Here is a 27,004-nt window from a genome sequence, read left to right as displayed (position 1 = left end):
GAGAAACTGTCACAGCCCAAAGGAGCCTGGTAACAACTACTGTAATGTCTCTATGGGATAGAAAGGACATTTGGGAGAAGCTGATGAAATCCAAAACAAGTATGCAGTTTTGTTAATTGTCATAGAAATGGTGCCTAGTTACGAAGAATGTTGGTTTCTTAGTTGTGACAAATGGGCTGTGGTATTATAAGAAGTAAACGATAGGATGGGAACTGCATGGGGACTCTATACTAACTTTATAGCTATCCTATAAATCTAAAAATGGTTTAAAGTTAGTGGTTCATTTTAGAAATTAGCTACAGAATAAATAGGTAAATGTCATAATGTTGAAGAAGATTGTTGATTTATCCAAAATTACCTTAAAACATGCTGGGAGAGTTAGACAGAAGGGTAAATTGTACAAGTAAAAGTCTCATAATGACTGGAAAAGGTTTGTACATGGGTATTTTTTGTGTGTGGGAGTTTACTTTTTTTGATAAACAAGAAGAATTCATTTTAGATAAGCAAGAATTTGACTATAGAAACAAGTTTTTATAAATACGCCTGTTGGGGACTCAGGACTTAAACCTGTGATATATCTGATGACTACCTGATGTCCCCTCCCCCAACCACAGCCACTCTTATTAACGAATAATTTATTATTTAACAAACTTTTGAAAAAATTCACTAGTGAAGCTTGAACCATATCAATTTAGAGTTATAAAGAAACTTTGATAAACAAACTTGTTTTTGTAGCATATTTTTGGTTTAAATGTCTTTGTTGTGACTTGGAGAATTTTTGTTAGTGAGAAAAGGTGTTAAGCTGGTGATTCGTTCCTGTCTTCATTTCTGTAGGGATGTATTTTGTTAGCACTGATAAACCACCTACCTGCAGTATTTCTAGTGTAAACATAAAATGATGGTATATCAAATTATTTAAATAAGCAAATGAGAGAGAAGTTCTTTCTCAAGCTAAGTGTCTTCCTTTCCCTCTCTCCACTCTTTCCCTTCCCCTTCCTTTCTTCCAGTGGGGCTATTGCTTAAATACTGTGGTTTATGCGTATACCAGACCTGATCGTCCTGAGTACTGTGTGGTCTTTTGGGATACAAAAAACAATGAGAAGTATATTAAATATGTGAAGAGTCTCATTTCTATTACCACTTGTGGCGATTTCTGCATTTTGGCTACTAAAGCTGATGAAAATCATCCTCAGGTAGGCCCTCATGGTTCTTCAAACACAGATGGGTTGATGATGGGTAGAATTGTGTTACTGTTACCTCCCTTCTCAAGCATGCCCTCAAGCATTGAGTCCATTGGCCATGTCTGTCTAAACTGTTTTGGCTAATTATGAGATTCTAATTTTTTTCTTCTATCAGTCAGTCAGTCAGTCACTGGCCGTCATGTTGATTGGTTCAATGCTGAAGGTTTTATCTCTGAAATCTACTTAAAATATCATAATATTTTCTAAGTCAAAATTCCACAGGCAAAAAAGAATATCCATATGTTTAGTAGAAATATACAAATTGTTTAACAGTATTTATAAAGTTGTATAGCTTTTGACATTGAGGAATACTTTTTTGTTGTTGTTGGTTGTGGGCCTTGAACTCTGAGCCTGGGCATTGTCCCTGAGCTCTTCAGCTCAAGACAAGTACTATACCACTTGAGCCACAGCACCACTTCTGGTTTTCTGGTGGTTAACTGGAGATAAGAGTTCACAGACTTTCCTGCCTGGACTGGCTTTGAACTGCAATCCTCAGATCTCAGTCTCCTGAGTAGCTAGGATTACAATTGTGAGCCACCAGCTTCCAGCTGAGGAATACTTTTATTCACACTTAAATTGCTCTAAAAACCAATATACCACAAAAGAAATAATACAAATTATATATTTTATTTATTTATTTATTTATTTGGGTCCGGTCGTGGGGCCTGAACTCTGGGCCTGGGCACTGTCCCTCAGCTCTTCAGCTCAAGGCTAGCACTCTACCACTTGAGCCACAGCGCCACTTCTGGCTTTTTTCTTTTTGCTTATGTGGTACTGAGGAATCGAACCCAGGGCCTCAGGCATGCAAGGTAAGCGCTCTACCACTGAGCCACCTTCCCAGCCCCATAAATTATAAATTTTAAAGTATACTAACAACTTAAATATTTGTTAAGAGTATGTGAATATTTCAAAATAGGTTACCATCGTCTTTGTCTGGGATATAATTTAAAAAGTAGTCAGTTTTTGATTAAAGGTGACTTGAATAGCTATATTTGGTTTTGTTATTCCCCTAAAGTCACAGACAATAGTAAACTCATTTTTAAAGAATTTTCAAAGCCCAAAGAGACCAGAAAGGGAGAGAAAATGGCCACAAAAATTTGAGGTTAGAGTAGCTGGATTAGTGGTAATTACTTTAGCAGACCTAAGGAAATGGAACCATAGCCTTTTATGGAACCAGCAAAGAGGCAGGTGCTGTGGAATACTGAAGGGGGGTGGACAGGGCTTGTGGGGAGAGGCTGGTGGGAGAAAGCAGCATACACACAAGCAACATGGAAGGGCCAGAGATGACACAGGACAGAAAAATCCTGAGAGAAAGGAGTGAGGCAAAGAAATGGAGAGAAAGAATGTGTGCATTGTATGGGGGTTCACACATAAGAGAGAGAGAGAGAGGAAGAGAAAGGGAGGGGGAAGAGAGACAGGGAGAGGGAGAGAGAGGGAGAAGGGAAGTAGGGAAAGAAGAGGGAGGAGTAGAGGGGAGGGAAAGGAAAGGAGAAGAGAAGAGAAAAGTAGATTCCTGGGTCTCCTTTCCTGACTGAGCTCATAGGACCTAGGCAGCAGCTCTTCGCACCTATTGGGGGGGGGGGGGCGGCAAGGGGGCGGGGAGGGAGGGGCGGGGCGGGGAGGAGGGGGGAGGGGAGGGGAGGGGTTGAGCCTTCTGGGAGGATCAGAGGCAGTTGCTGCTCACTGAGTGTGTAGTGGAGGCAGATGATCTTGGCTGAAAACCTGACAGATGTGAAGCTCACTGCTCAGTATTCTCCCCAGCCTGCCTTTCCCACATGGTTCTTGAGCACTGGCAGCCAAACGCCAAGGTTTGAGATAGTAATTTGGGGACTTCTTTCCTGGAGAATCTGACCCATTCAGGAGAAAATACATCTAAGGCTAGGAATGTGGCTCAGTGATAGAGTGCTTGCCTAGCATGCATGAAGCTCTGGGTTTCATTCTCCAGTACCATGTACATAGAAAAAGCCAGAAGTGGTGCTGTGGCTCCGAGCACTAGCCTTGAGCAAAAGAAGCCCAGGGACCGTGCCCATGCTCTGAGTTCAAGCCCCAGCCAGGACAAAAAACAAAAACAAAAACAAAACACAAAATAACAACAAAAACCATCAAAAGATACAAAGATTGGGAATCCCCTGGAAAACAATTGTGTCCAGTCCTTTCACAGTGAAGGCTGTGGCTTTTAGCTAGCATCCCACATCTTGGTACAGAGGATAGACTGATTGATCAGGAAGTAAGTCCAGATATTTGAGGCAGGTATCTAATTTAACAGAGAGAAAAATCAAACACAAGTAGAAAAGAACTTTGAGGAAGCAGACTGTACAGAAAAAGGAATACTCCCAAGTACAATCATCTGAAGAATGGCTATTGTTATCCTGAAGAGTTAAGAAGTTTTCATCTGTAAAATAAAAAAAGGGCAGAAAAGGAAAGTTTTGGAAATGGAAGAAAATGAAAGACAAGGAAATGAGAGAACGAGTCCTGGAAACTGAGCATTTCAGTGAAGCACTGACTGGATAGCAAGATAAGTAACTCTGAAGGAAACACGTAAGCAAAGTTCCCTTGAGGATCTATATTGGAAGTACCTAACTCAGTGAATAAAAACATCTCCATATGAAGGCATATTATTTGAAATTTCTGAATACTAGAGATTCAAAACATCCAACAAGATTGCAGAGAGGAAAAACATTTCACAAGATGAAGAGTCATCAATACTTTGGAGAATTAATTGCCTTAAAATTCTGAGGGAAATTATTTCCTGTCATTGACCAAATTTCTCATCTAGAATTTCACATAATAAACAAACTACTGATTAAATGTGTGAATGGAACATAGTCTTTTTCAGATGTTCAATTCACCAAAAATTTACCCAGCAACTTCTCTATTTTGGAGAGTTACTTCAGGATAAAGTCCATTGAAATGAATAACTCAGGAAACAAAGCTTCCCAGGGTAAAGTGTGGTCCCAGATGAATGCTGTGCAAGTGCGCCCAGGGAGCCCGAGAAAGCTGCTGAAGAGACTGAGGCGAAGGCAGGGGTGGTGGCACATCTGTAATCCTAGCACTTGGGAGGCTGAGGCTGGCCAGTTTGGAATATGTAGGAAGAGCCTATCTCAAACAACCAAAACCTCCAAAAGCAAAAAAACAACAAAAAACACCCCCAAACAAAAAACAAAACCACCACCACCACCACCAGCAAACAACCTCCTCTCCCAAATTCAAAAAGGATGAAGTCACTAGTGTACCTCATACGTTAGAACTCTTGAGAAGAATTATGCTCAACCTAGGGTAACAGGGGTGGGGGTTCCAGTTAGTTATAGATACATAGAAAACAAAAAAAGAGGAAATGAACACAATTTTCAATGGCAACACATGCTTGCAAGGAAAACAATCATGCTATTTTTCCTCTGCTGTGAACAGCCTTTACATAGTCAAAATTATGTGACCACTGGGATTCTTTAAACCAATTGAAGAAGTATAACAAAATATTTAAACCTACATTCTTGGTGTTTTTTTTTTTTTTTTTTGTTCTGAGACCAGCCAGGACTTGAAGTTGGTATCTCATGCTTTCTCATTGGCTGGTGTTCTACTACCTGAGCCATGCCTTTAAACCCTGAACCTAAATTTGGATGTGAAGTTATGTTAAGAGTGGAAAGTTGAAAGGAAACCCTTACTGCATTGTTGGTGGGAGTGTAAACTGGTCAACCACTCTGGAAAGCAGTATGGAGTTTCCTCAAAAGACTCCACATAGAGCTCCCCTATGACCCAGCAATCCCACTTTTGGGCATTTACCCAATCACAAACAAGGCCATACTAAAGCTACCAGCACAACTATGTTTATCACAGCATTATTCACCATAGGTAAGATATGGAACCAACCCAGATGCCCCTCAGTAGATGAATGGGTCAAGAAAATGTGGTATATATACACAATGGAATTCTATGCCTCCATTAGAAAGAATGACACCACCCATTTGTTAGGAAATGGAAAGACTTGGAAAAAATTATGTTAAGTGAAGTAAGCCAGACCCAAAGAAACATGGGTCCCATGGTTTTCCTTAACTGCAATAACTAGTATATGCCTAGGACAAGCAGAAGAGGTACATATGACCATATAACCTGATGCTAAGTGAAATGAACCCCAAGATGGGGACATAAGAGACTTTATCTTTCTTGTTCTTTTTAATGTACTTATAATGTACTATGTGATTTTTTTTTGTTTGTGTGTTTAACCCCTGTTTTCACTGTATTTGATTCCGGTGTCCTGCATCTTGTATATACATTTTTCTAATTTGGGGAGGGGAAGGGAAATAAAACGCTGAAATAAGGATACAGGATGACCCATTGTAACAATGAGATGTATAAGACAGTATGCTGAAAACAAGCTTTACAACTTTGTGGGGCGGGGAGGGGGAGAGGGAGGAGGGAGGAGGTGGGGAGGTGTGGGGAGGAAAGGGATGGTAGGGGAAGAATAAAGGAGGGTGTTACAATGCTCAATAGAAAATGGACTCATTACCTTGCTCATGTAACTATAACCCCTCTGTACAGTATCTTTCCAATAAATATATATATTTAAAATAAAAAAGAAATGAACTATGAAGAAACAGTTGTGAAAATTGCATGTCAGGGGAACTGTTGAATGTATTTCTACTATGGCTTGTAATTTGGACTGAATGATGACTAAAATATTTTACAACTTATAATTCAGTGTTAAGTCCTAAGGTATAGTAATACCTTTAAATATTGTAGCATCTATAAAATAGAGTAGTTGATATTAAAAGTTGATACTAAAATAGTGTAAAGTTGCCTAGGGCATGGCTCATGTGGTAGAGATCCCAAGTTCATCCTCAGTACCCTCCAACTGGAAAGTGTATGGATGGGAAAGGACATGGGAAAAGACAAGAACTTATCTTTCATAGGAAGGCAACGGATTGAAGCAGCAAAATAGGAGGTTGCACTATAGCATGTTACTTAGATTTGTGGAGGTCAATGGCAAAAGGAAGAATTAATTAAGAGAGCAGGAAACAGGAGGTTGGGATTGCCAGTTTTAGTAAGAAGCTTGTGGAAAATTTTGATTCTTAAAATTATCAACATCGTCACTGATAAAAATAAAAAGTAAATTAAACAATTTACTTCTGGTGTTTTGTGGTAATAAATAGCTTATTTTAAGTAGTAGGAGTCTAAGTTATGGTATTTTAGTACATTTTGTATCATATATTTTATGAAATGAGTTAAACAAGTTTTCATTGAGATGGTGAAAAAAAATCTCTGACAATCGCAGATAGAGAATTGATTTGTTTGGGATAATTTGGGGAAAATGTCTAAGTAAAATAGTATTATAAGTACAAGATACAGTAAAAGTGATTCAGTGAAAAAAAGAGAAATGCTCAGGCATGAATAACATGAGTCAAAGTGCATTGTGCTTGATTGTTTTCCTAACATTTGTCATTGATAATTATTTGTGGATAGGTTTTTTTTTTTTTAACCAGGTGGGATAATGTCTTTACTGAATTAACTGAACTTTTCTGAATTTTCTCATGTCATTTATGTATTGCTTCAAAGGAGGAGAATGAGATGGAGACATTTGGTGCAACGGTAACCAATTCTGTTAGCTCTTACTTCGCTGGTTAGAGCATAAAAGGAGCTGGGCTGTGTCTGACCAGGCATTTCCGAAGTGTGGTGGAGAGTGAACTGTATTGTAATTCCTAGGATCTAGATTGAGAATGTTGTCTTGGCTTTGAATTCATGTTCTTTATAGTCAGTACTGTGATTACCTTGCTTTTTAAAAATCTATCATTCTTTGTATCTAGAAATTTTATTAATTATTTCCCAGCTAGTGATTTAAAAAGATAAGCATGATATATATGTAACATATTTCCTTTGTTATTCATATGCAAGAGCTCTGATTTTCTTTTTGTTTTATTTGTTCACAGTTTGTGCTAGTTCTTTGTAATTCTATCGGCACACCCTTGGATCCCAAATACATTGATATTGGTAAGGAAATGTGAATATTTATTTCCTCTTCAGGTTTTATGGATAACACTATTAAAAAACACAGTAGTATTAGTTAGAAAAGTATTCTTTAAAATAATAATGGCCATACTTGTAGTTGATTCTTGTTCTCATGGTAGGTTTTTAAAAATATTTTCAGACTGGGATTTGTATGTTTGCTATGTAGTTTAGGCTGACCTAGAGCCTACTGACCTGAAACTAATGATGCTCCTGCCTTACCCTTTTAGTGTTGGGATTATTGGTATGTGTCACCATGCTGGCTTATGACAATATTGTTAATACCCCTTTTTAATCTCAGAAGCATCCTGATTTTAATACAATAAATTACAAGGTTACTCTAGCTAAAACCCATAATAATTTCATACCTACCATATTGTCTTCATTTGCTTTACATGGCAAGTATAATTGTAAAGGAATTGGTATGCAGCATAATGATTAGTGTGTAATAAACTAAGGATTATAGAAAGAATTTTGCTCTCAAACCATTTTTATTATTAATAAACTGCTTGTAAATACCTTTCTTCCATAAAAACACTTCAGCTGCTTGTAAAATGTGTTTGACTTTTCCAGAATTTTCTAATGAAATGAATCTAGTAATAGGGACAGCTTTAAAAAATACCCATTTTTGTTTTCAGAATATATTTATAATTTTAGTTTTACCCTTTCCTCTATCCAATAGCTATGAAAGTAACCAATTAAAAAATTCCAAATCTTATTCAAAGAAAGTTGCTAAAATCATTTAGGAATATTTTATTGCCGTTTTATTATCTTTCAAAAGTAGTAGTAGTTTTCTTTTAAAGTATATGGTAGCATTTTGGAAATGGTATGACCCAAATTATTCAGTATAAAAAAATGAAACACTAAATTGTTTTCTGACTCTGAAAACTAGTTTTTTTTTTTGATGAGACATTCAGTCTTAACAGTCAAATGTTAACGTTGTCTTCTAAATATATGCATTTTGTTTAGCTCTTGGAGTGATACCAGCAAGTATTTTTGGCCTCCAACACTTCATACTCCATGTTTAGGGTCTATCTACTCACTTGGATAGACTGAAACACTTCAACTTCCTGCCTTATATTCATTGTTATGTATTTATATATAAAATATATAAATATCATATATGTTATGATGCCTTGTTAAAGGCTTAGCTTATAATTATTACAGACTTGTCATTTGAATATTTTATTAAATTCATAACAGGTAAAATTCTAGGGTTAATTCTGTCAATCTTCAGATTATATTCCTTTTTTTTTTTTTTTTGGGTCCTGTTGTGGGGCCTGAACTCTGGGCCTGGGCGCTGTCCCTCAGCTCTTCAGCTCAAGGCTAGTGCTCTACCACTTGAGCCACAATGCCACTTCCGGCTTTTTTCTTTTTGCTTATGTGGTGCTGAGGAATTGAACCCAGAGCCTCATGCATGCAAGGCAAGCGCTCTACCACTGAGCCACCTTCCCAGCCCCATATTCCTTTTTTTTAATATAACAATTTTTAACGTTGAATCTCATGGTGATAGGGTGAGGAGCCAAGTTATTTTTATCAAGACTTTTTGAGGCAGTATAAGATGTGAAATCAGAAACTTGTGCTTGCCACGTAGTTTGCCTGCCATTTAAGCCACACGCCTGTCCCTTTTTGCATTTTTTACTTTTGAATAGGACTTTGTTGCTTACTTGGTTGGCCTGGACCAGGATCCTCCTATCTACACTTCCTGGGTAGTAGGATAATAGGTGTGTGCCACTGCACCCAGTTAGGGGTTAACCACCAGACGGGAGTTTCACAAATGTTTTGCCTGGTCTATCCTCGAATCACATTCATCCGGTCTCAGCTTCCTGAGTAGTTACTGAGTTATTAGGCATCAGTCACCACACCTGGCTCAGGTAGACTATTTAAAAAAAATAAAATTTAAATCTCTTCCTTTCATAAAATGGCAAATACTTGGGTGCCTGATTTGTATTTATGAGTCTTAAAACTTTTTTAAACAGTCTTACTGGCGGAAATTTTAACAAACAGTTCTTTCATTGCTCTGCAGCAAACACAGCAACAGACTTAACTTTTTTTTTTTCACACATTTTCTGTAAAATTCTACCTAATGTTTCTATGAACAGTTTTCACAAGGATGGAGAGAAAAACAACAGTGAAGGTGTTGTTTTTCTTATATTATTTCTTATCTTGATAGTTTCGCTAGAATCTTTTTTAAGGGCACTAGGGACTCAACTCAGGGCTTATGCTCGGAGGGAAGTTGCTCTGCCACTTGAACCACACCTCCAGTCCCTTTATGCCTTGATGATTTTTTATTTTGTGGCCAGTCCTAGGACTTGAACTCAGGGCCTGGGCTCTGTCCCTTAGCTTCTTTTGGTCAAGGCTACCACTTTACCACTTGAGTCACTTCTGGCTTTTTCCATATATGTGGTACTGAGGAACCAAACCCAGGGCTTCATGCATGCTAGGCAAGCACTGAGTCACCTTCACAGCCTGCCTTGATGATTTTTGAGGTATGGTCTCACTTTATGTCTAAGCCAGCCTGAACTTTGATCTTTGCGCTTTTCCGTGTTGCTGGAGATGGTTGCTGGTGCTTATCCTAGAGCAGGGATAACCGGTGTGCACCGCAGCTCCCAGCCTTTTGTTGAGATGGAGCCTTGGTAACTTTTATTTCCAGGCTGGCCTCCAACTGCCATTCTCCATCTCTGCCTCCCAAGTAGCTAGGATTAGACTTGAGCACCCAGCTCTGTAGAGTCTTTCTAAAAGAACTTTACATACTATGGCAGCATGGTTCATAGGGCTCTGTATCACTCCATGTGTGAGTTTGCGTAGCCTCTGTTGATGCTATTCTGTGGAGTCCTCCATTCTTTGCTGTGCTTCTTCCCCTGCACTGTGGGTATTGATTAGCCTTTAAACTTCTTAAAGATCTGTATCTGGTTAATTTCTGTATCCCTCATACCTGATGATGTGCTTAACACATAATAAATGTGTTAATAATAAATGCACAGACAAATAGCATTTAGCAAGTCAACACTAACTGTGCTCTGGTTCACATACTGTAGTGGCCCCTGGGAGTCACGAGAAGTAAATGATGACATTTCTTCTAGGATGTTGAGATGTGGTCTGTGCATCAGGCCATGACTTGTCCCCCTGCAGTATGCAGGTGCTGTGTAGGTGCTGGAGAAATGGAGGCTGGCTTGTAAGGAAGCCAGGACAGCATTTGGGCTGAGTGTGTGTTAAGTGCTTCTCCAGGTGCTATTTTAAGGAGAGGAGATACTGTTCTCAGGGGAATGGAGGCATACAAAGTGGTTGGAAAGTACAGGTCACAAGCAACCATAGTTGTGTTGGGGGCCCGGGTCACGGTGCAGCCATCCTTGTGGGTGTGAACAGAGGTCACCCGCGCAGCTGTCATAACGGTGGGTGCACAGCAGTCAGTGTTCTAAGGCTGGCTTTCACCAGGACCTGACCTTTCCCCATGTAGTCTAGAGCAATATCTTCCTAGGAAGTGGTGCTGTGGCTCAAGTGGTAGAGTGCTAGCCTTGAGCTGAAGAGCTGAGAGACAGCGCCCAGGCCCAGAGTTCAAGCCCCACAACTGACCAAAAAAAAAAAAAAAAACTTCCTGAAAACACTTCAGTACAACTTCAGTTCACCTGCTAAGAGGTAACTAAATGGAGAGTGGGGAAACATTACAGACAGAGACATTCCTTTCACTCAGCATTAAAATATTACAAGCAGCTTTTCCTTATTTATGAATTCCTAAATTGTTTCCAACTATTTTACAATCTAGCTTGGCTGGTAATGGTTCCCTATTAGCGGTACAAAGTTCAATTAATGGAAGCATAATTATTTTCTCATTCTTTTTTCCAATAATCTTTCTAGACCTTTAGAATTTTTCTTTCCAGATGTTAAATAGTTGAGTCAGTTATGAGGTTCTCCTAAAACATTATTTTCTTTAAATTTAAGCTTTTTCTAAGATGCTTCATCTAGGTGTAACAGATGCCTTACAAATCTCTCAAATGTTATAGAAACGCTATTATTTACCCATGTGAACTTATTGAAATTGCTACTGTATTGATTCTAAAGAAGTTATATTTTAGATATATTTGTATTTGTTTGGAGAATTTGTACATTTTAGATAATAAAAGTAATAATGGCAACCCTGGCCACCATTTCCTAGCTCTTAAAAGGGCCGGTTGGCCACAGTGGTTAAGGTACTGATCCTGGGGCCACAGGATCCATCTCTGCCACTTCCTAGGGATATGACATAGGCAAGTTATAGTGATGCATGCCTTGCTTTTTTTTCTTATCTGCTAAATGTAGATAATATTGTCTGCCTTACATAATGGTTGCCTGGTAATTATTATATATTTTTGCCAGACACTGTGCTATGTTTTATATTGATTTTTTCCCTTGAATTCTGAAAACAATACTATAAACTTGGCATCATTATTACCTTTCATTTACAACAGGTAAACTGCAGTTCAGACAGGACAAAGAATTTATCCAGGGCCACAGTTAACAAATGCCTGTGATTTGAATTTGAGAAGTCTGGTTCTTTCTTTGCACCACTTAATTTTGATTTTGACTCACTCAAACCAACTGTAAACCTTTGGGGGGTATTTTGGATGTATCCAAAAGAAAAAGCATGAGTGTAACTGTGGTTAAACTCTTAGTTGGAAAAGTGCTTTTTTATGTGTAGGAAAAACAATATTTTTCCAGACAGAAGGCAGTAAATGTTTACACACTTCAAGTCACACTAGGGCTATAATAGTTGCCAGCTTCAGAGTATTCATGATGAAACTTACCAAATGTTTAATAAGTAAATGTCTTAGTGGTATTTCAGGTCTGGGAAAAAACACAATGGGCCAGGCGGGAACGCCCCCTGGAGGCTTAGCTGCCATTGTCTGCAGCTGGCTTTTGTTCTTTCTAGGAAAGGCTTTGTGCTCCCTCTAGAGGTCATTAACAGTACATATTTCAAATAGAAAAATCTTGATAATTGTAATGAAAAAAATTAAACGAGTCAATTATACTGTTGCTTAGAATATACAATTTCTTGAATTTGAATTCCCAAATTGTTAATATACTCAAATAACATCATATTATTAGGCAAGTCTTTGTTTGGTTTCTAAGTCTTACTGTTTTCATTGTCCTATTTAAAACACTGTGACTTGAACTCCATAAATCATTACTTCTATTAACATCATACTTTTATTATGAGTATATTGATTATTACTTTGGCTAGTACTTACACAAAGAAAAATGTAGTACACTTTTAATTATTCATGAATTTAGAAAAGTTACTAAATTATCTTATACTAAGGATTGCATTTGTGTGAATATATATATATATAATTTTATATCATTTATTTTGTATTTTGTGGTTATGGATGAGTTGTTTTGCCAAACTTAGTCTCCTGTGTTTTTTTAATGTGTAATTGTATTTGATGAGACTCCATGTACTTCATAAAAGTCCATACAGTAGGAGCTCAATTAAATATTCTCTAAGAAATAGGGACTGGGAAGGTGGCTCAGTGGTAAAGTGCTTGCTTCGCATGCATGAGGCCCTGGGTTCAATTCCTCAGCACCACATAAGCAGAAAAAAGTCGAAAGTAGCACTGTGGCTCAAGTGGTAGAGTGCTAGCCTTGAGCTGAAGAGCTCAGGGACAGCACCCAGGCATCTCTAAGAAATAGAACAGATAAGAAAACTATCTTTTTGGAAGAATATGTTCCTAAATTAGGAGTGAAGTTAGGAGAATTTTCTAGGCCACCTTATAGGATCAAGAGAAGAAGGGCTGGATTTCATTTATCCATTCATTCATCACTTAATGGAAGTATGAATTATTTTGTGTGTGTGTGTGTGTGTGTGTGTGTGTGTGTGTGTGTGTGTGTGTGTGCGCGCGTGCGTGCATGCGTGCATGCGTGCCCGTGCTAGTCCAGGAGATTGAACTAAGGGCTCAGGGCCTGGTTCCTGTCCCTAACTTTTTTGTTCAGGCCTAGCAATCTACTACTTGAGCCACAGCTCTACTTCTGGTTTTTGGTAAGATTATTTGGAAATGAGAGTGTTAAAAACTTTCCTGCCTGGCTTTGAACCATGATCCTCAGATCTCAGTCTTCTGAGTAGCTAGGATTATAAGCATGGCACCAGTGCCAGGCCTTTTGTTTCTATTTTTGGGGTATTGTGAATAATAACATTGTTAACATTTGTGTATGAGTTTGGACATGTGTTTATAATAGCAATGGTTTAATTTTATGTACATAACTTTCATTAAAAGGTTAACCCTTTTATAAAGATGTTCTTGATGTCCTAACATCCTTTGCTTTTCTCACAAATAAGACCCCATTATAGTACAGAAGTCACATCATGAATGGATGTGTGTTTAATTTCTTTTGAATTTATACTTAGGTGTGGTTAGGGCAGATAATAATGCTACATTTAACATGTTGAAGAACTGCCAAACTGTTTTTCAAAGTGCATTTGACATTCTCAGCATTTCTTCACATCCTTGTCAACACTGTCACTGTCTGACTCTGGCTGTTCTAGCTCATGGTAGCTTTGATTTGCACTTCCTGGTGGCTGCTGATTTTTGCTATCTTTCTATCTGCTTTATGGTTATTTGTACATCACCACTGGAGAACTATCTACTTATGTCTTTTGCTTATTTTTAAAATTGGGTTATTTGTCGTTTATTATTGAATTTTAACAGTTCATTATAAGCAGTGTTTACTATGTAAAAATGAACTATGTAATTATATATTTGAGATCTTATTCCTTATTAGATAGATGATTTGAAAATATTTTCTTCCGTTTTACGGATTGTGTTTTCATTTTCTTCATGACGTCATTTGAAGCAATTTTTTTTAATTTTGAGGAAGCTCAGTTTGTTACTTATTTTTTGTTGCTTATATGTTTGGCATCATATTTAAGACATATCTATTTTTTAATGTTCAATAGCTTTAACTCCTGCATTTTGGCATTTGATCTATTTTGAGTTAATATTTTTGTATGATCTTACAATTGTTTGATTCTTTTCTACTCTGAGAGACTGTGGGTATAGTGTCTGTAAAATGAGGAGTCAGACAGACTCCATGATTTATATAGTGCACTGTAGCACATTCTGTGATTCTCTATAATGACATAATTGTCTAATGTTTTCTATTTAATAGTACCGTTATTTGTTGCAATGACCAAAACCCATGTGATAGCAGCTTCAAAAGAAGCATTTTACACCTGGCAATACCGTGTGGCAAAGAAACTCACAGCACTGGAAATTAATCAGATCACACGATCTCGAAAAGAAGGGAGAGAAAGGTATCTTTTTTGATGCACAGACATGTCACATTTAAACTAGATAGTTAATTATCATTAATGAGAAATGTCAATTGCCTTGATTGGTAGAAATAATGTTTCATTAATTTGATTTTCTTTTAAGTTGATCTATTCTACTTTATCAAAACAAAAGAGAGGTAGCATAGTGTTAACAAGGGGAAGTCCTTAAAGGCTGGAAGTGGCTATCTTCACTTACTCTTTCATATTAGGTTAATTAAGGTATATTGGCTTCAAGTGTCTAAGTAAAGCTGAATGGAGCTGTGGTTTAATGATATTAACCCATGTTCTAGGAGGGTGAGGTGATTCTTGCATTAATTCAGGTTTATTTAACTTTAGACCTCTTGGTTCTGCTGGGATATAGAGGCAGGCTTATTTTAACTCTGGACCTGTGGTTCAGACAGGACTTCTTTGTACCTTTCTTGTTTAAAGAGAAGGAGCCAGAACACATGATCTCTTAAGGGACCTCCTATTCTAATCTTTGACTTTCCTGTTGTTAAACTAGGTATGCTTAATAGAAATATTTTAAATTGCAGAAGTAAGTACCAATTTAGACATATCTTTCTGCATTTTAATACACTTCTATTAAATTTAGTCAAATTTTTATATTATTACATCCTTGAGAGTATAATTAATTACAATTCCAAATGAGCAGTTATAAAAATTCATAGTACTTCAAAATTTAGAAAATGGCATGCTTCTACAACTATGTTCTCTTGAACCCCTTGTCTCTGTCAGGCTCTGTAATTTTGTAGTTTCCCAATATCACCTTATTTTTGCCTTTCAGAAATGCTGCAGAGTAGAGATTGGTACCGTAATTTTATATAGAGAAAAACAGGTTCAGAGAAGTCTAGTAATTTTCTCATCTAGGATATTTTTGCAATTAAAAAATTGAGACTCGAGCCTTATCTAGGATATTTTAGCAATTAAAAAAATTTCCATTTATGTTAATAATTCCTCAGCAGACATTGTGCACCTCTTGTCAGTTTGTGACTCTGTCTTAGGGATTGGAGATTGACAGTCTTGTCTCCGGGAAATCCACCACTGTCCACAAGGGAGCAAGTGGACAGTGAACCAGTGGTGATGCTGTAGTTGTCTGTGAACGCATGTTGTGATGTGGGTGTTCACCCACAGCAGTGCAGCTTCGGGACCTGGAAGGGAGGGGAGATTTTTACATCAGCACAGAAATCTTATTCATTAGGGCTTCACAAATGGATTAAAGTTCTACTTTTATTAAACAGAGGAAAATTATTAAAAGTAAAATTATATATAAACAAAAGAGGAAATCAGTGTATTAGAGGTTACTCTTGACTGGTAGAGTAAGGTAAAGTCTCGCAGCCTAATGAATTCAGTGGGAATGTACGACTCAATGTTTGGGATGCAGCTTTCAGAAACAGATGAGTCACATAACCAGTAAACACATGCTAAATTGTTTCCACTATCAGGAGATGCAGAAGTCCTTAAAAGAATCAGATTTCTATATTAAGTAACAATATTTGTTGATATCACCCATTTTTTTAAAATTGCTCTCGGGATTATGAAATAATATAACCCTTAACCTTTCTTTAAAATTCTGTTTTTCTGTTGTGCTTTTACAGAATTTATCATGTTGATGATATTCCTTCTGGATCATTGGATGGGGTGCTTGATTATAAAAAAGCCATTCAAGTAGGTAGTTTTAGTCTTGCTAATAACTGTTCACATCTGCAAATTTTGAAATAATGTTTTTACTTTGAGATCTGAAAAAGAACTTATTTATCAAATAGGATATAACTTTACTGATTCTTTAAATATTTTTCTGTTCGGAAAACCTTTCCCTAAGTTTTAAAAACAGACTAAAATAAAGGTGATATGTGGTGATAAGTAACCTGTAGAATACTACATTGAAAGCTTATTTCTAAAAATATTGGGTAATGTATTCCCCTTTTCTGCTACTCATCTCTCTCATCTATCTGTCTCTCGTCCATCTATCTGTCTCTCTGACTCTCTCTGTGTGTCTATTGGTCCACCCATCTATGGTTGGTCTGTCATGTCTGGCCTGTTAGGTACTATATCTAGGTACAGATATACTTTTTAAAAATAATATGCTAGGGGCTGGGAAGGTGGCTCAGTGGTAGAGTGTCTGCCTTGCATGCATGAGGCCCTAGGTTCGATTCCTTAGCACCACATAAGAGAAAAAGCTGTAAGTGGCTCTGTGGCTCAAGTGGTAGAGGGCTAGCCTTCAGCTGAAGAGCTGAGGGACAGTTCCCAGGCCCAGAGTTCAGGCCCACAACTGACAAAAAAATGAATAAAAATACTAAAATTTAATATTTTAGTAAGCAATTTTGTTTTTGATAAGATTTTCTGAGATTTTTGTTGATAAAGCTCTTTTTGTTGTTGTTGTTGGTTATAGGGCTTGAACTGGGCACTGTCCCTTGAATACCACTTCCAGTGGTTAATTGGAAATAAAGAGTCTTGTGGACTTTCCTGTTTTGGCTGGCTTCAAGCCACAGTCCTCAGATCTCAGCCTTCTGAGTAGCCATGATTATAGGCATGAGCCACCGGTGCCTGGTACTAAAGCTTTTTTTGCTTAGTTTTCTATCTGATGCTCATAACCTTGTGAGACAACCTGGAGACTCCTCTACCTTATAAATTAGAAAATAGAGATAACAGCTATGATAAACAATGAATTTTTTCTAAATGTGCTATACTGATATTTCTTTTTCTCAAAAAAAAACACTTTGAAACAACTAAGAGTTCATAGGAAATTGCCAAAATATCCTCTTTCCTCAACTTTTCTCAATGGTGACCTCTTTTAGAGTTATAGTATGACATTAAAACAAGGAAATTGACCTTGATTCGGTACTGTTAACTGGACTATAGACTTGTTCCTCATTCAGTTCCCACTAACATTTACACGTACTTTCAGTGTCTGTGTTACCACCATAAGGAATTCCCTTCTCACTACTTCATTTTGTCTTTTACTCTGTCCATTTGGGAAGTTTTTGTCCTTGTTCTCCATCTGTATAGCTTTATCAATTTGAAACTTTTATGAGTGGAATCACATAATGCATATCCTGCTGAGATAGGCTTTTCTCACTAAGCAAAATACCCTTGAGACAAGTCCAAGGAGCTGCTATATTGGTCCATGTTTCCCTTCCTGGCATGTGCTGGTCCTTCTGCTTTTATTCAATCTTTTATCTGTAGGCTCAGATTTTTGCCAATTTTAGTGTAAGATATTTCTTTTATTATGCTGTCTTTAATTATGTGTTCAGCTCACCATCTTTCCCTGTGGACAGTGAGTAATCCTCTGAGGTAAAGATTTACCTGAATATCTCTAGTGCTTAGTTCAGTGTCTGACACAAAGTATGTGCTCTGTAAATAAATTTCTGTTAATATATTTTTGATATATTCTTCTTAGTGAGCTAATGCTATTGTGTACCAGATTAGTCATTTGATGAATATTTTTGAAACAATAATTATTGATTGATTGATTTTAGGGCACAAGAGATCCAATTTGTGCCATAACTGCATCTGATAAGACATTGATTGTGGTAAGTTTCAGTAAATTTACTTTATGAATAAAATTGTTCAAATTGTAAAACTAGGATAAAGCAATGAGTTTTGGATTTGAATTATCATCTTGTGGGTACCTCAAAGATATCCTCATATAAGAGATGAGAAAAATTTAAAGCCTGCCTCAAAAATGATTAATCATTTCCACTAATAGCTATTTCTAAAAGCAGAGAAGGTGGAATGAGCCCTACAAAGGGCTGATGGGGTGGGTAGATTGCGCAGTGGGAGTTAGGACTAAGTTTCCTCTGTACGTAGCCTGATATTACACATTGAAAGAGTGCTTTGGCTACTTTCATAAGACTTAGAATGAAGAGGTAATGATGTTTGCCAGACATTAAAATAGAGAAATCCCTGGCAAGTTTCTGCTAATTTTTTTCCAGTAGAATTAATAGTATAGTGTCTTTTCTTGAGCTCTGCCATTTGAAAATATTAATTTTAGAAATAAATGTTTAATATGGCAGGGCTGCTGGAGCTGTATTTGAATTGCATAAATAGAGTCTCAATAGCATATATTTCCAGTTCTAGTTTTTTTTTTTTGCCAGTAGTTTCATGGGGAAAAAGCTCTTAAGAGCATTGTGTTTGGTAGTGGTCACCCTTCCTGATTGGTCCTTCTTGAGAACTGGGCTGCAGAAGCAGTGTTGCTCTGATTAAAAAGGGAAGAGGTAGAGATTGGCTATATGGCAGCTGTGTGGCTCCCATTGTGGTGGCTCAAGGCACTGAAGAGTTTGAAAGCTATGCTCTCTCCTGTCTGTTGTACTTCCTGCTCACATCAGCTTTGGTGGTTGCCCAGAGTTGCATAGAAACATGTATTTTACACACACACACACACACACACACACACACACACACCCTCAACATATCCTGCTTTTAGGACACACACACACACACACACACACACACACACACACACACACACACACACACACACACACACACACACACACACACACACACACACACACACACACACACACACACACACACACACACACACACACACACACACACACACACACACACACACACACACACCCTCAACATATCCTGCTTTCACACACACCCCCCCCTCAACATATCCTGCTTTTAGGTCATTGTTTCCATTGCTAAAACTAGTACAAAATGGGCTACATAAGATAAAGCTGAGACTTTCAGTAACAGATGTTTCATAACTTGATCCTCTGGTGATTTTTCATATATGTGAAATTTAATTTCAATAAGTGTTCTCTATATCTTAGCTCCTAACATACTCCATATAATAACCTATACAATTTCAAAAAACCTTAGATATTTCTTCCTTGTTATATAAGAACTTGTATATTACTAAGGAGTTAGGCTTTGGACATCTTTCTTGAATATTATGAGAAAAACATTTTCAGCCACTTGAAAAAAAAGGTTGAAATTAAATTAGGAGATAAACATATATTTAGTAAACTGATTCAATATTGGAAATGGGAACTTATTAAGACTACATTACTTTGATTAAAAAAAAGTATGGATCTATAGAGAGACCTGAGGTGGTAGTTTAATTTTGTTATGGTTAATACACCTTAGTAATCAAAGATAAATTCCTTAGGGTCGTGAATCTGGAACCGTTCAGAGATACAGTCTTCCTAATGTCGCTCTGATTCAAAAGTATTGCCTACATTGTCGAGCCTACCAATTGTCCCTGAATTGCAACTCTAGGTAAGCCTGAGAACTGTCCTCAGGGGGAAGAGTTGGATTTATATAGTAAAAGTGAAGACAGGTGTGTTTGTTATGAACGTATCTTAAAGTTGGGAGTGGTTTTACTACACTGTATTTGGTTTCAATGATTTTCTCTGTTGGAATATGACAATCTAGGTACATATTTTATTTTGCACATACTACTTAGGTGAGTAAGTGAATATAGAACAGATCATATTTTCATATGAATTCTGTATGTTTTCTTTATAGGGAAGCAAAATGGAGAATAATGTATACCTTCTATCAAATGTATTTAAAAAGTTCAAGAGCCATTTCTACCATATTCCAGTTTTCTGATAAATTGCTTTTGTAGGTGGTTCCACTCATGATTGCTGAGAATAATTTTGCACATTTTTCTCTTCCTCCAAATACACTGTTTCTAGTCGTCTTGCTATCATAGACATCTCTGGAGTTCTCACTTTCTTCGACCTGGATGTTCGGGTAACTGACAGTACAGGACAGCAAGTAACTGGAGAGCTGTTGAAATTGGAGCGGAAAGACGTCTGGGATATGAAGTGGGCCAAGGATAATCCTGATTTGTTTGCAATGATGGAGAAGACAAGGATGTATGTTTTCAGAAACTTGGATCCTGAGGTAAATCAAGAAATGAATGTTAACAGTCTAGAAATAATGAGCCAAGTAACAAAACCTCTTTTTTTGGGGGGGGATTTGGGGGGACTGAACTCTGGGCTTGGGTGCTGTCCCTCAGCTCTTCAGCTCAAGGCTAGTGCCCTACCCCTTGAGCCACAGTGCCACTTCCGGCTTTTTTGTGCTTATGTGGTGCTGAGGAATTGAATCCAGGGCCTCATGCATGCTAGGCAAGCACTCTACCATTGAGCCAACTTCACAGCCCCAAAACCTCTTTTAAGAGGTGTGTTAGATGCATATGTTTGTGAATGTAAATAAAACATTTCTGTAGAGTTTCAAACTATTTGAGATGGAAATAACACTCCATTTTTAAATAGTTTCCATTTTCTCTGAAAGGTACTTCCTAGACATCTGTTTTTTAAAAATGGTGTGTGTGTGCATGTGTGTGCATGTATATGCTGTTTCTGAGGCTTGAACTCAGGGTGTGGGCTGTGTCTCTGAGCTCTTTTGCTGAAGACTAGCCTAGTACTCTACACTTGAACCACAGCTCTACTTCTGGCATTTTGGTGGTTAATTAAAGATAGTATCTATGGACAACTCCTATCCGGGCTGAGTTTGGACTATGAGCCTCAGATTTTAGCTGTGATTACAGGCGTGAGGCACTTGTGCCTAGCTTCATTTATTTGTTTGTTTGTTTTTTTTAAAGTGTTTTTTCCCCCTCATCAAAGTACAAAGAAAAATAAACAAAATTGTTTTCTTTACTAAGTTTTTGTACAAAAAAAATCTAATTGTTCTTTCCTTCTTTTCTGCCAATGTGTCTATTTTGTGTTTTCTTTGGGTTACCATACCAACCACTAATCCACATTCTTTCTCTCCCCAAGTGTTCTTACAAATATGGTTGTGAATAGTCTTTTTTTCTTCTGGGTATCAGAACGTCCCTTACTCACTCATTTTTCAGGTTAAATTTAACTTTCTGTGGCTCAGATCAGCCAACTTTTAAAAAGGTTTTTTAAAATTAGCAGCTATTAGCAGCTGCACAAGAAGGCTTTCATTGTGATATTTCTATGCATGCATATAATTACACCAACCACATGTACCCCCCTCTGTTATTCTCCCTTCCCCTTTCTTAAAACAATTTCAGGGCTGGGAATGTGGCTTAGTGGTAGAGTGCTTGCCTAGCATGCATGAGGCTCTGGGTTCAATTCCTCAGTACCATATATGCAAAATATAGTTATAAAAAATTTAAAAAGAGCCGGCACCAGTAACTCACGCTTGTAATTCTGGCTACTCAGGAGGCTGAGATCTGAGGATCTGGATTCAAAGCCAGCCCAAGCAGGAAAGTCTGTATGACTCTTTTCTCCAATTAACCACTAGAAAACTGGAAGTGGTAGTGTGGCTCAAATGGTAGAGTGCTCACCTTGAGCTGAAGAATGCAGGGACAGCGACTAGGCCCAGAGTTCAAGCCCCACGACCGACAAAAAAAAAAAAAAGAAGAAGAAGAAAGCCCTAAAAAAAAACAAAACAGTTTCAACAGATTTCATTCTTCTATTTACATACATTCATATAAAATCTCTTCTATGTTTATTCCCATCAGAACCTTTTACCCTCCCATTATTCATTGTTTTCATCATTTTAGTGTATATTAATTGTACAAGGGTATTGTACCATAGTACCTTACATTGGTCAGATTGACTCCCTTCTGTTGCTCTTTTGCCCTGTCCCTCTTAGGCTCGATTGTATAAGTGCTCAGGGGGATTCCTTATGCCATCTGTATACATAGTCACCAAGTATGGAAAGATGATACTGGAATACATGGTGAAAAAAAACCAACCCCCTCAGATTTTAAACAAACGTTTAAAGCTACTTGTCCAATTTATGCAGGGTAGCTAATCTAGGTATATGCTTAGTCTAGGTGTATACAAACAGCATGTCACAATGTGCTATACTGAATAGACAAGTTAGAGCATTTTAGGATGTCTGTTGTGTTAAACTTGCTCTGCCTTCTGACTGTGCTAAGGGAGGGGACCAGTTTCTCACTGTGTTGTAGAGGAATAAAATACAGATACTTTTTTGATAAAGGAAATACTTGCATACTACTTAGGAGATTGTACCTTGATTTGTAGGCCTTGGGTCTTAAACTACATATTCAATTGAGATATGGATAAATAAGTAATGAACTTTGGAAAATAAAGGAAATTAGTTGATATAATTTAAGCAGAAGTTGAGTTTAAAAAAAGAATGACATAAATATCGATTCATGTTTACTTATAGGCCAATAAACATAGATCATTGAAAATCTATGGTTTTTAATCTTTCTATCCCTTTGTCTTTGTTTTTGGTATTTCATTTTAACCCACAGATCACCTTTTACAACTTCTTTTTTTTTTTTTTGGGGTCCGGTCATGGGGCCTGAACTCTGGGCCTGGGTACTTGTCTCTCAGCTCTTCAGCTCAAGGCTAGCCCTCTACCACTTGAGCCACAGTGCCACTTCCGGCTTTTTTCTTTTTGCTTATATGGTGCTGAGGAATTGAACCCAGGGCCTCATGCATGCAAGGCAAGCACCCTACCACTGAGCCACCTTCCCAGCCCCAGAGGTGAAGTTTATTAGCAGTTTTATTTATTTTGGCTCATAGAATATTTACACTTCTTTTATTATTAAGAATTTAGAGCAGCTACTTTACATTATAATATGCATATCCTATGCTTTTTTCTATAAGCTTATATAATGCTGAGATAAGGTAAAGAAATATAATGGACTCATGTGCTTGTATATTGGCAAATGAAATGTTATGTAGGAGACATGTCAAGACTACTCTAAAGGCACATTCTAATTACCACAAGTGAGGGAAAACATCAGAATATGTTTGGGTCTGGCTTACTTCACTTAATATAATTTTTTTCACGTCTTTCCATTCTTTACCAATGGTACAATTTCATTCTTTCTGATGGAAGAGTAGAATTCTATTGTATATACACTATACTACATTTTCTTGATCTATTCATCCACTGAGGAGTATTTGGGTTGATGTCATATCTTGGCTATGCTAAACAATGCTGCAGTGAACATGGCTGTGCTGGTAGCTTTTGTGTGGCCTTGTTTGTGGTCTATTGGATAAATGCCCAGGAGTGGAATTTCTGGATTATGTTTAGTCTTATGAGGAACCTTTATACTGCTGTTCAGTGGTTGGACAAGTTTACTTTCCAACCAACAGTAGACACATCCTCACCAGCATTTTTTATTGTTAGTTTTCTTGATAATGGCCATTTTAATTGGGGCAAGGTGGAATCTCAATGTTGTTTTGATTTGCATTTCTTTTTTGACCAGGGATGTTGAATTTTTATTCATGTGTCTATTCCCTCATTTGGTAACTAGACTGTGCTGATCAATCCAAGTAAACCCACTGGATAGTAAAAGAAAAAAATATACTAGGACATGATAAATTGTACAGGTCTTTAGGCATTCATACAGAGTGAGACCAAAGGATGATATTCTTAGGAGAGAATCACAAAGGCTCAATAGCTATGTGCATCTAATCATATAAACTAATATTTATTATTATTGGGAAATGGAAATGAGATTTTTTGTTGCTATTTTTATTTTCTTTTCCTTTTGTCTTCTTTGTTTATCTGTCTTTGGGAAGGTAAGGGTAAGCATAGAAATGGTGGGACAAAGGGTGAACAAATGCAGCAGTGGTACTCACTAGACACTATTTTGAAAATGAACTACTCTACAGCTTTTGGGTGGGGATGGGAGGGAAAAACTGAATGAGGGAGGGAAGGGGTGACATTGTTCAAAAAGAAATGTACTTATCTGACATATGCAACTGTAATCCCTCTGCACATCACCTTTGCTATAACCATAATAAATAAATAAAATAAATAAAAATAAAGGTAAGTAAAATATTTGGAAAAAAAGAACACTCTAAAGAAGGGGACATTTTGTATAATGAAACCTAACACTTGTCTTTGTCTTTAAAGGAACCCATTCAGACTTCTGGATATATTTGTAACTTTGAGGATTTGGAAATCAAATCTGTTCTTTTGGATGAGATATTGAAGGTAATTAAAAAACAAGCAAACAATTCTCTTCTCTTGTTGGCTTGATTAGGATTTTTGTTTGGACCAGGCCTGTGGCGTTCTGGTTAGGGGAATGGAGCCAGAGGTCAGCAGATCTTGTGACCAGCCCTGCTTTCTTAGCTGTGCTTTAGTTCTTAAGGGTAGGGTGGATGTCATTGAAACTCTGGCTGGTCCCAAAGAGGGAGCACCTGGGTTCTCCTATCAGCAGGACCACATTAGGTGGAAACAGGGAGGGGGATAGGATGCTTAAAGCCAAAACAAAGTCTGAGTCTCCCACACCTACAAATATACAGTTACCATGGTTAAATGTTTCCCTCTTTGGTGTGGATAGAACGTTTTGCAAATGGTGAAGAGAAGGTCCTGGCCATGTGTAAGTTCTATAACCTGTAAAAGGAATGAGTGTGTTTCAGTGGCTGTTTAAGTTGTATACAGTATTTTCAGAGAAGCTGTTGTGAACTCTCTTTAGATTGTGGTTTTTCTGTGTCCTTTAAAATCCAGTTAGAAGTTACAGTAACTATAATAGTACTTACAGTAATGATAATTGCACTTTAAATGATTTTAGAAAATATATATTTAAATTGATTAGATGAACTGTGAGATCTTTTTTTCTTTTTGGTTGGTTATGGGGCTTGGATTCAGAGTCTGGGTGCTACCCCTGAGCTCTTTTGCTCAGGACTAGCCCTCTACCACTTTGAATCACAGCTACACTTCCAGTTTTCTGGTGGTTAGTTGGAGATAAGAGTCTCATGGAAACTTTCCTGCCCTGGTTGGCTTTGAACCACAATCCTCAGATCTCAGCTTCCTGAGCAGCCAGGATTACAGGCATGATCACCAATGCCTGGCTTGCCTGAGATTCTTGATAGCTTAAGTGCATTTTATATGTATCTAGGATTAGGAGAAAGCCTATCTACAGCATGTGTGTTCAGTTTGTTGAGAAGGGGTGCAGATAGGGTAGACAAGCTAAAACAGACCCCAAACTTGTTGTCACCATTTTGTTATCTACCTACTATATACACAACTGACTCAAGCAAAGAATGTAGTCATGCTTCTTTTCTGACCTTGTTGGCCAGGAAATGTCTCATGGGACTGTGTATTCCTCTAAGCATATAGTTTTTCTTTGGGGCTGGGACTTACATTAGTTATGTGAGAAGAGTGGGATTTCACTATGTTTCCACACATGTTTACAACCTCACTTCATGCATGTATTTTTAAGAATAACACAATACTATTTTTGGAGGACTCAAGAAATACAAAAAGAAAAGAAAGGGAGTGGACATATACAAAAGTCTGTTCATCTGGCATTTGTCCTTAGATGAATGGATGGGGGAGTGGAGGTGACTGTCTGTGGGTTTCTGCTTTGGCAGAAGGTAGCACACTGGGTGGGAAATATGTTCCCAGGGAAGAAACTGAGCTGAGAGAACCAGGAAGCACTCTTGTCATTGTCCACATCTCCCTCAAGGCGGCTGGTGGCTCAGGAGGGACTTACTTATTCATGTGTTTTGGCTGTTAGGAATGTCTTTCCTTCATAGTTTTGCTCACAGTATAGAGCATCTGATTTTGTTGCTTTCTTGTTCTATTTTTAATTGCAAGGAAGAAACATATTCTCTAGGCAGCCTTTTGAATTATTTGTTTTCTATCTTTGCTTTTAGAATCCAGAACATCCAAACAAGGATTACATAATGAACTTCGAGGTTCGATCTCTGCGAGACAGTCGAGCATTAATTGAGAAGGTTGGAATTGAAGATGCGTCTCAGTTCATAGAGAACAATCCACACCCCCGACTTTGGTATTGAATCCCCACCTGTCATGTGTAGAGTTCTTGCTGTCATCCTCTCTCTACACTAGTTTTCAGTCTTGGTCTTTCTGTCTTGCTCTTCTTTTTTTTTTTTAAATCATGCTGGGGTTTGAGCTCAGGGCTTCAGGCTTGCTAGACAGGTGCTCTACTATTTGAGCCATGCTCCCAGCCACCTTTGCTTTAATTATTATTTGGTACATTATCATGTTCTTGCCTGGGGCCAGCCTACTTATGCCTCCCAAGTATCTGGGATTATGAGTATATACCACAACACACAGCCTCTAGCTGTTCTTTTTAAAATATAGAAATTCACTTTAGAATTGGAAGTCTTCAATATCAGTACAATATTAAATGAAAGATAGTTGCACGTGCTAGGATAATCACTTCCCTGAAAATAATAGGTATGGTTACTAGTAATTACTAGTAAGACTCCCCTCCCCTCTTTTTTACTTATCTTTTTAAAATAAAGGCGCCTGTTGGCTGAAGCAGCTCTTCAGAAGCTGGACTTGGACACCGCAGAGCAAGCATTTGTGCGCTGCAGAGATTACCAAGGCATTAAGTTTGTGAAGCGCTTGGGCAATCTGCAGAGCGAGTCAATGAAGAAGGCTGAGGTTGTTACCTACTTTGGCAGGTTTGAAGAGGCTGAGAGAATGTATCTTGAAATGGACAGAAGGTAAATTGTGCAGGGGCAAACATGTACAAGTACTCTAGAGTTCATAGTGTTTTGCA

General features: G+C 37.7%; 1 protein-coding gene across 2 annotated transcripts in view; it reads left to right on the top strand.

Moving 5' to 3' along the window:
* Wdr35 (WD repeat domain 35) overlaps window positions 1-27,004 on the top strand; it is a 56,171-nt gene that overhangs the window by 15,959 nt on the left and 13,208 nt on the right. The window contains exons 10-20 of one of the 2 annotated variants that reach the window (XM_070025046.1): window positions 1,008-1,193; window positions 6,792-6,824; window positions 7,163-7,223; window positions 14,379-14,523; window positions 16,137-16,206; window positions 18,018-18,071; window positions 19,667-19,776; window positions 20,199-20,409; window positions 24,382-24,462; window positions 26,130-26,266; window positions 26,745-26,948. In XM_070025046.1, the coding sequence (XP_069881147.1) occupies window positions 1,008-1,193; window positions 6,792-6,824; window positions 7,163-7,223; window positions 14,379-14,523; window positions 16,137-16,206; window positions 18,018-18,071; window positions 19,667-19,776; window positions 20,199-20,409; window positions 24,382-24,462; window positions 26,130-26,266; window positions 26,745-26,948 (1,292 nt within the window). The remainder of the gene's footprint in view (window positions 1-1,007; window positions 1,194-6,791; window positions 6,825-7,162; window positions 7,224-14,378; window positions 14,524-16,136; window positions 16,207-18,017; window positions 18,072-19,666; window positions 19,777-20,198; window positions 20,410-24,381; window positions 24,463-26,129; window positions 26,267-26,744; window positions 26,949-27,004) is intronic. The other variant, XM_070025047.1, reaches the window with a different exon arrangement.

The sequence above is a fragment of the Dipodomys merriami genome, unplaced genomic scaffold (assembly GCF_024711535.1).
Source record: "Dipodomys merriami isolate MVZ:Mamm:240054 unplaced genomic scaffold, mDipMer1.0.p SCAF_17, whole genome shotgun sequence".
Classification (NCBI taxonomy): Eukaryota; Metazoa; Chordata; class Mammalia; order Rodentia; family Heteromyidae; genus Dipodomys; species Dipodomys merriami.
Note: the sequence above shows the minus strand (reverse complement) of the source record. Positions and strands in the feature narration are given on the sequence as shown.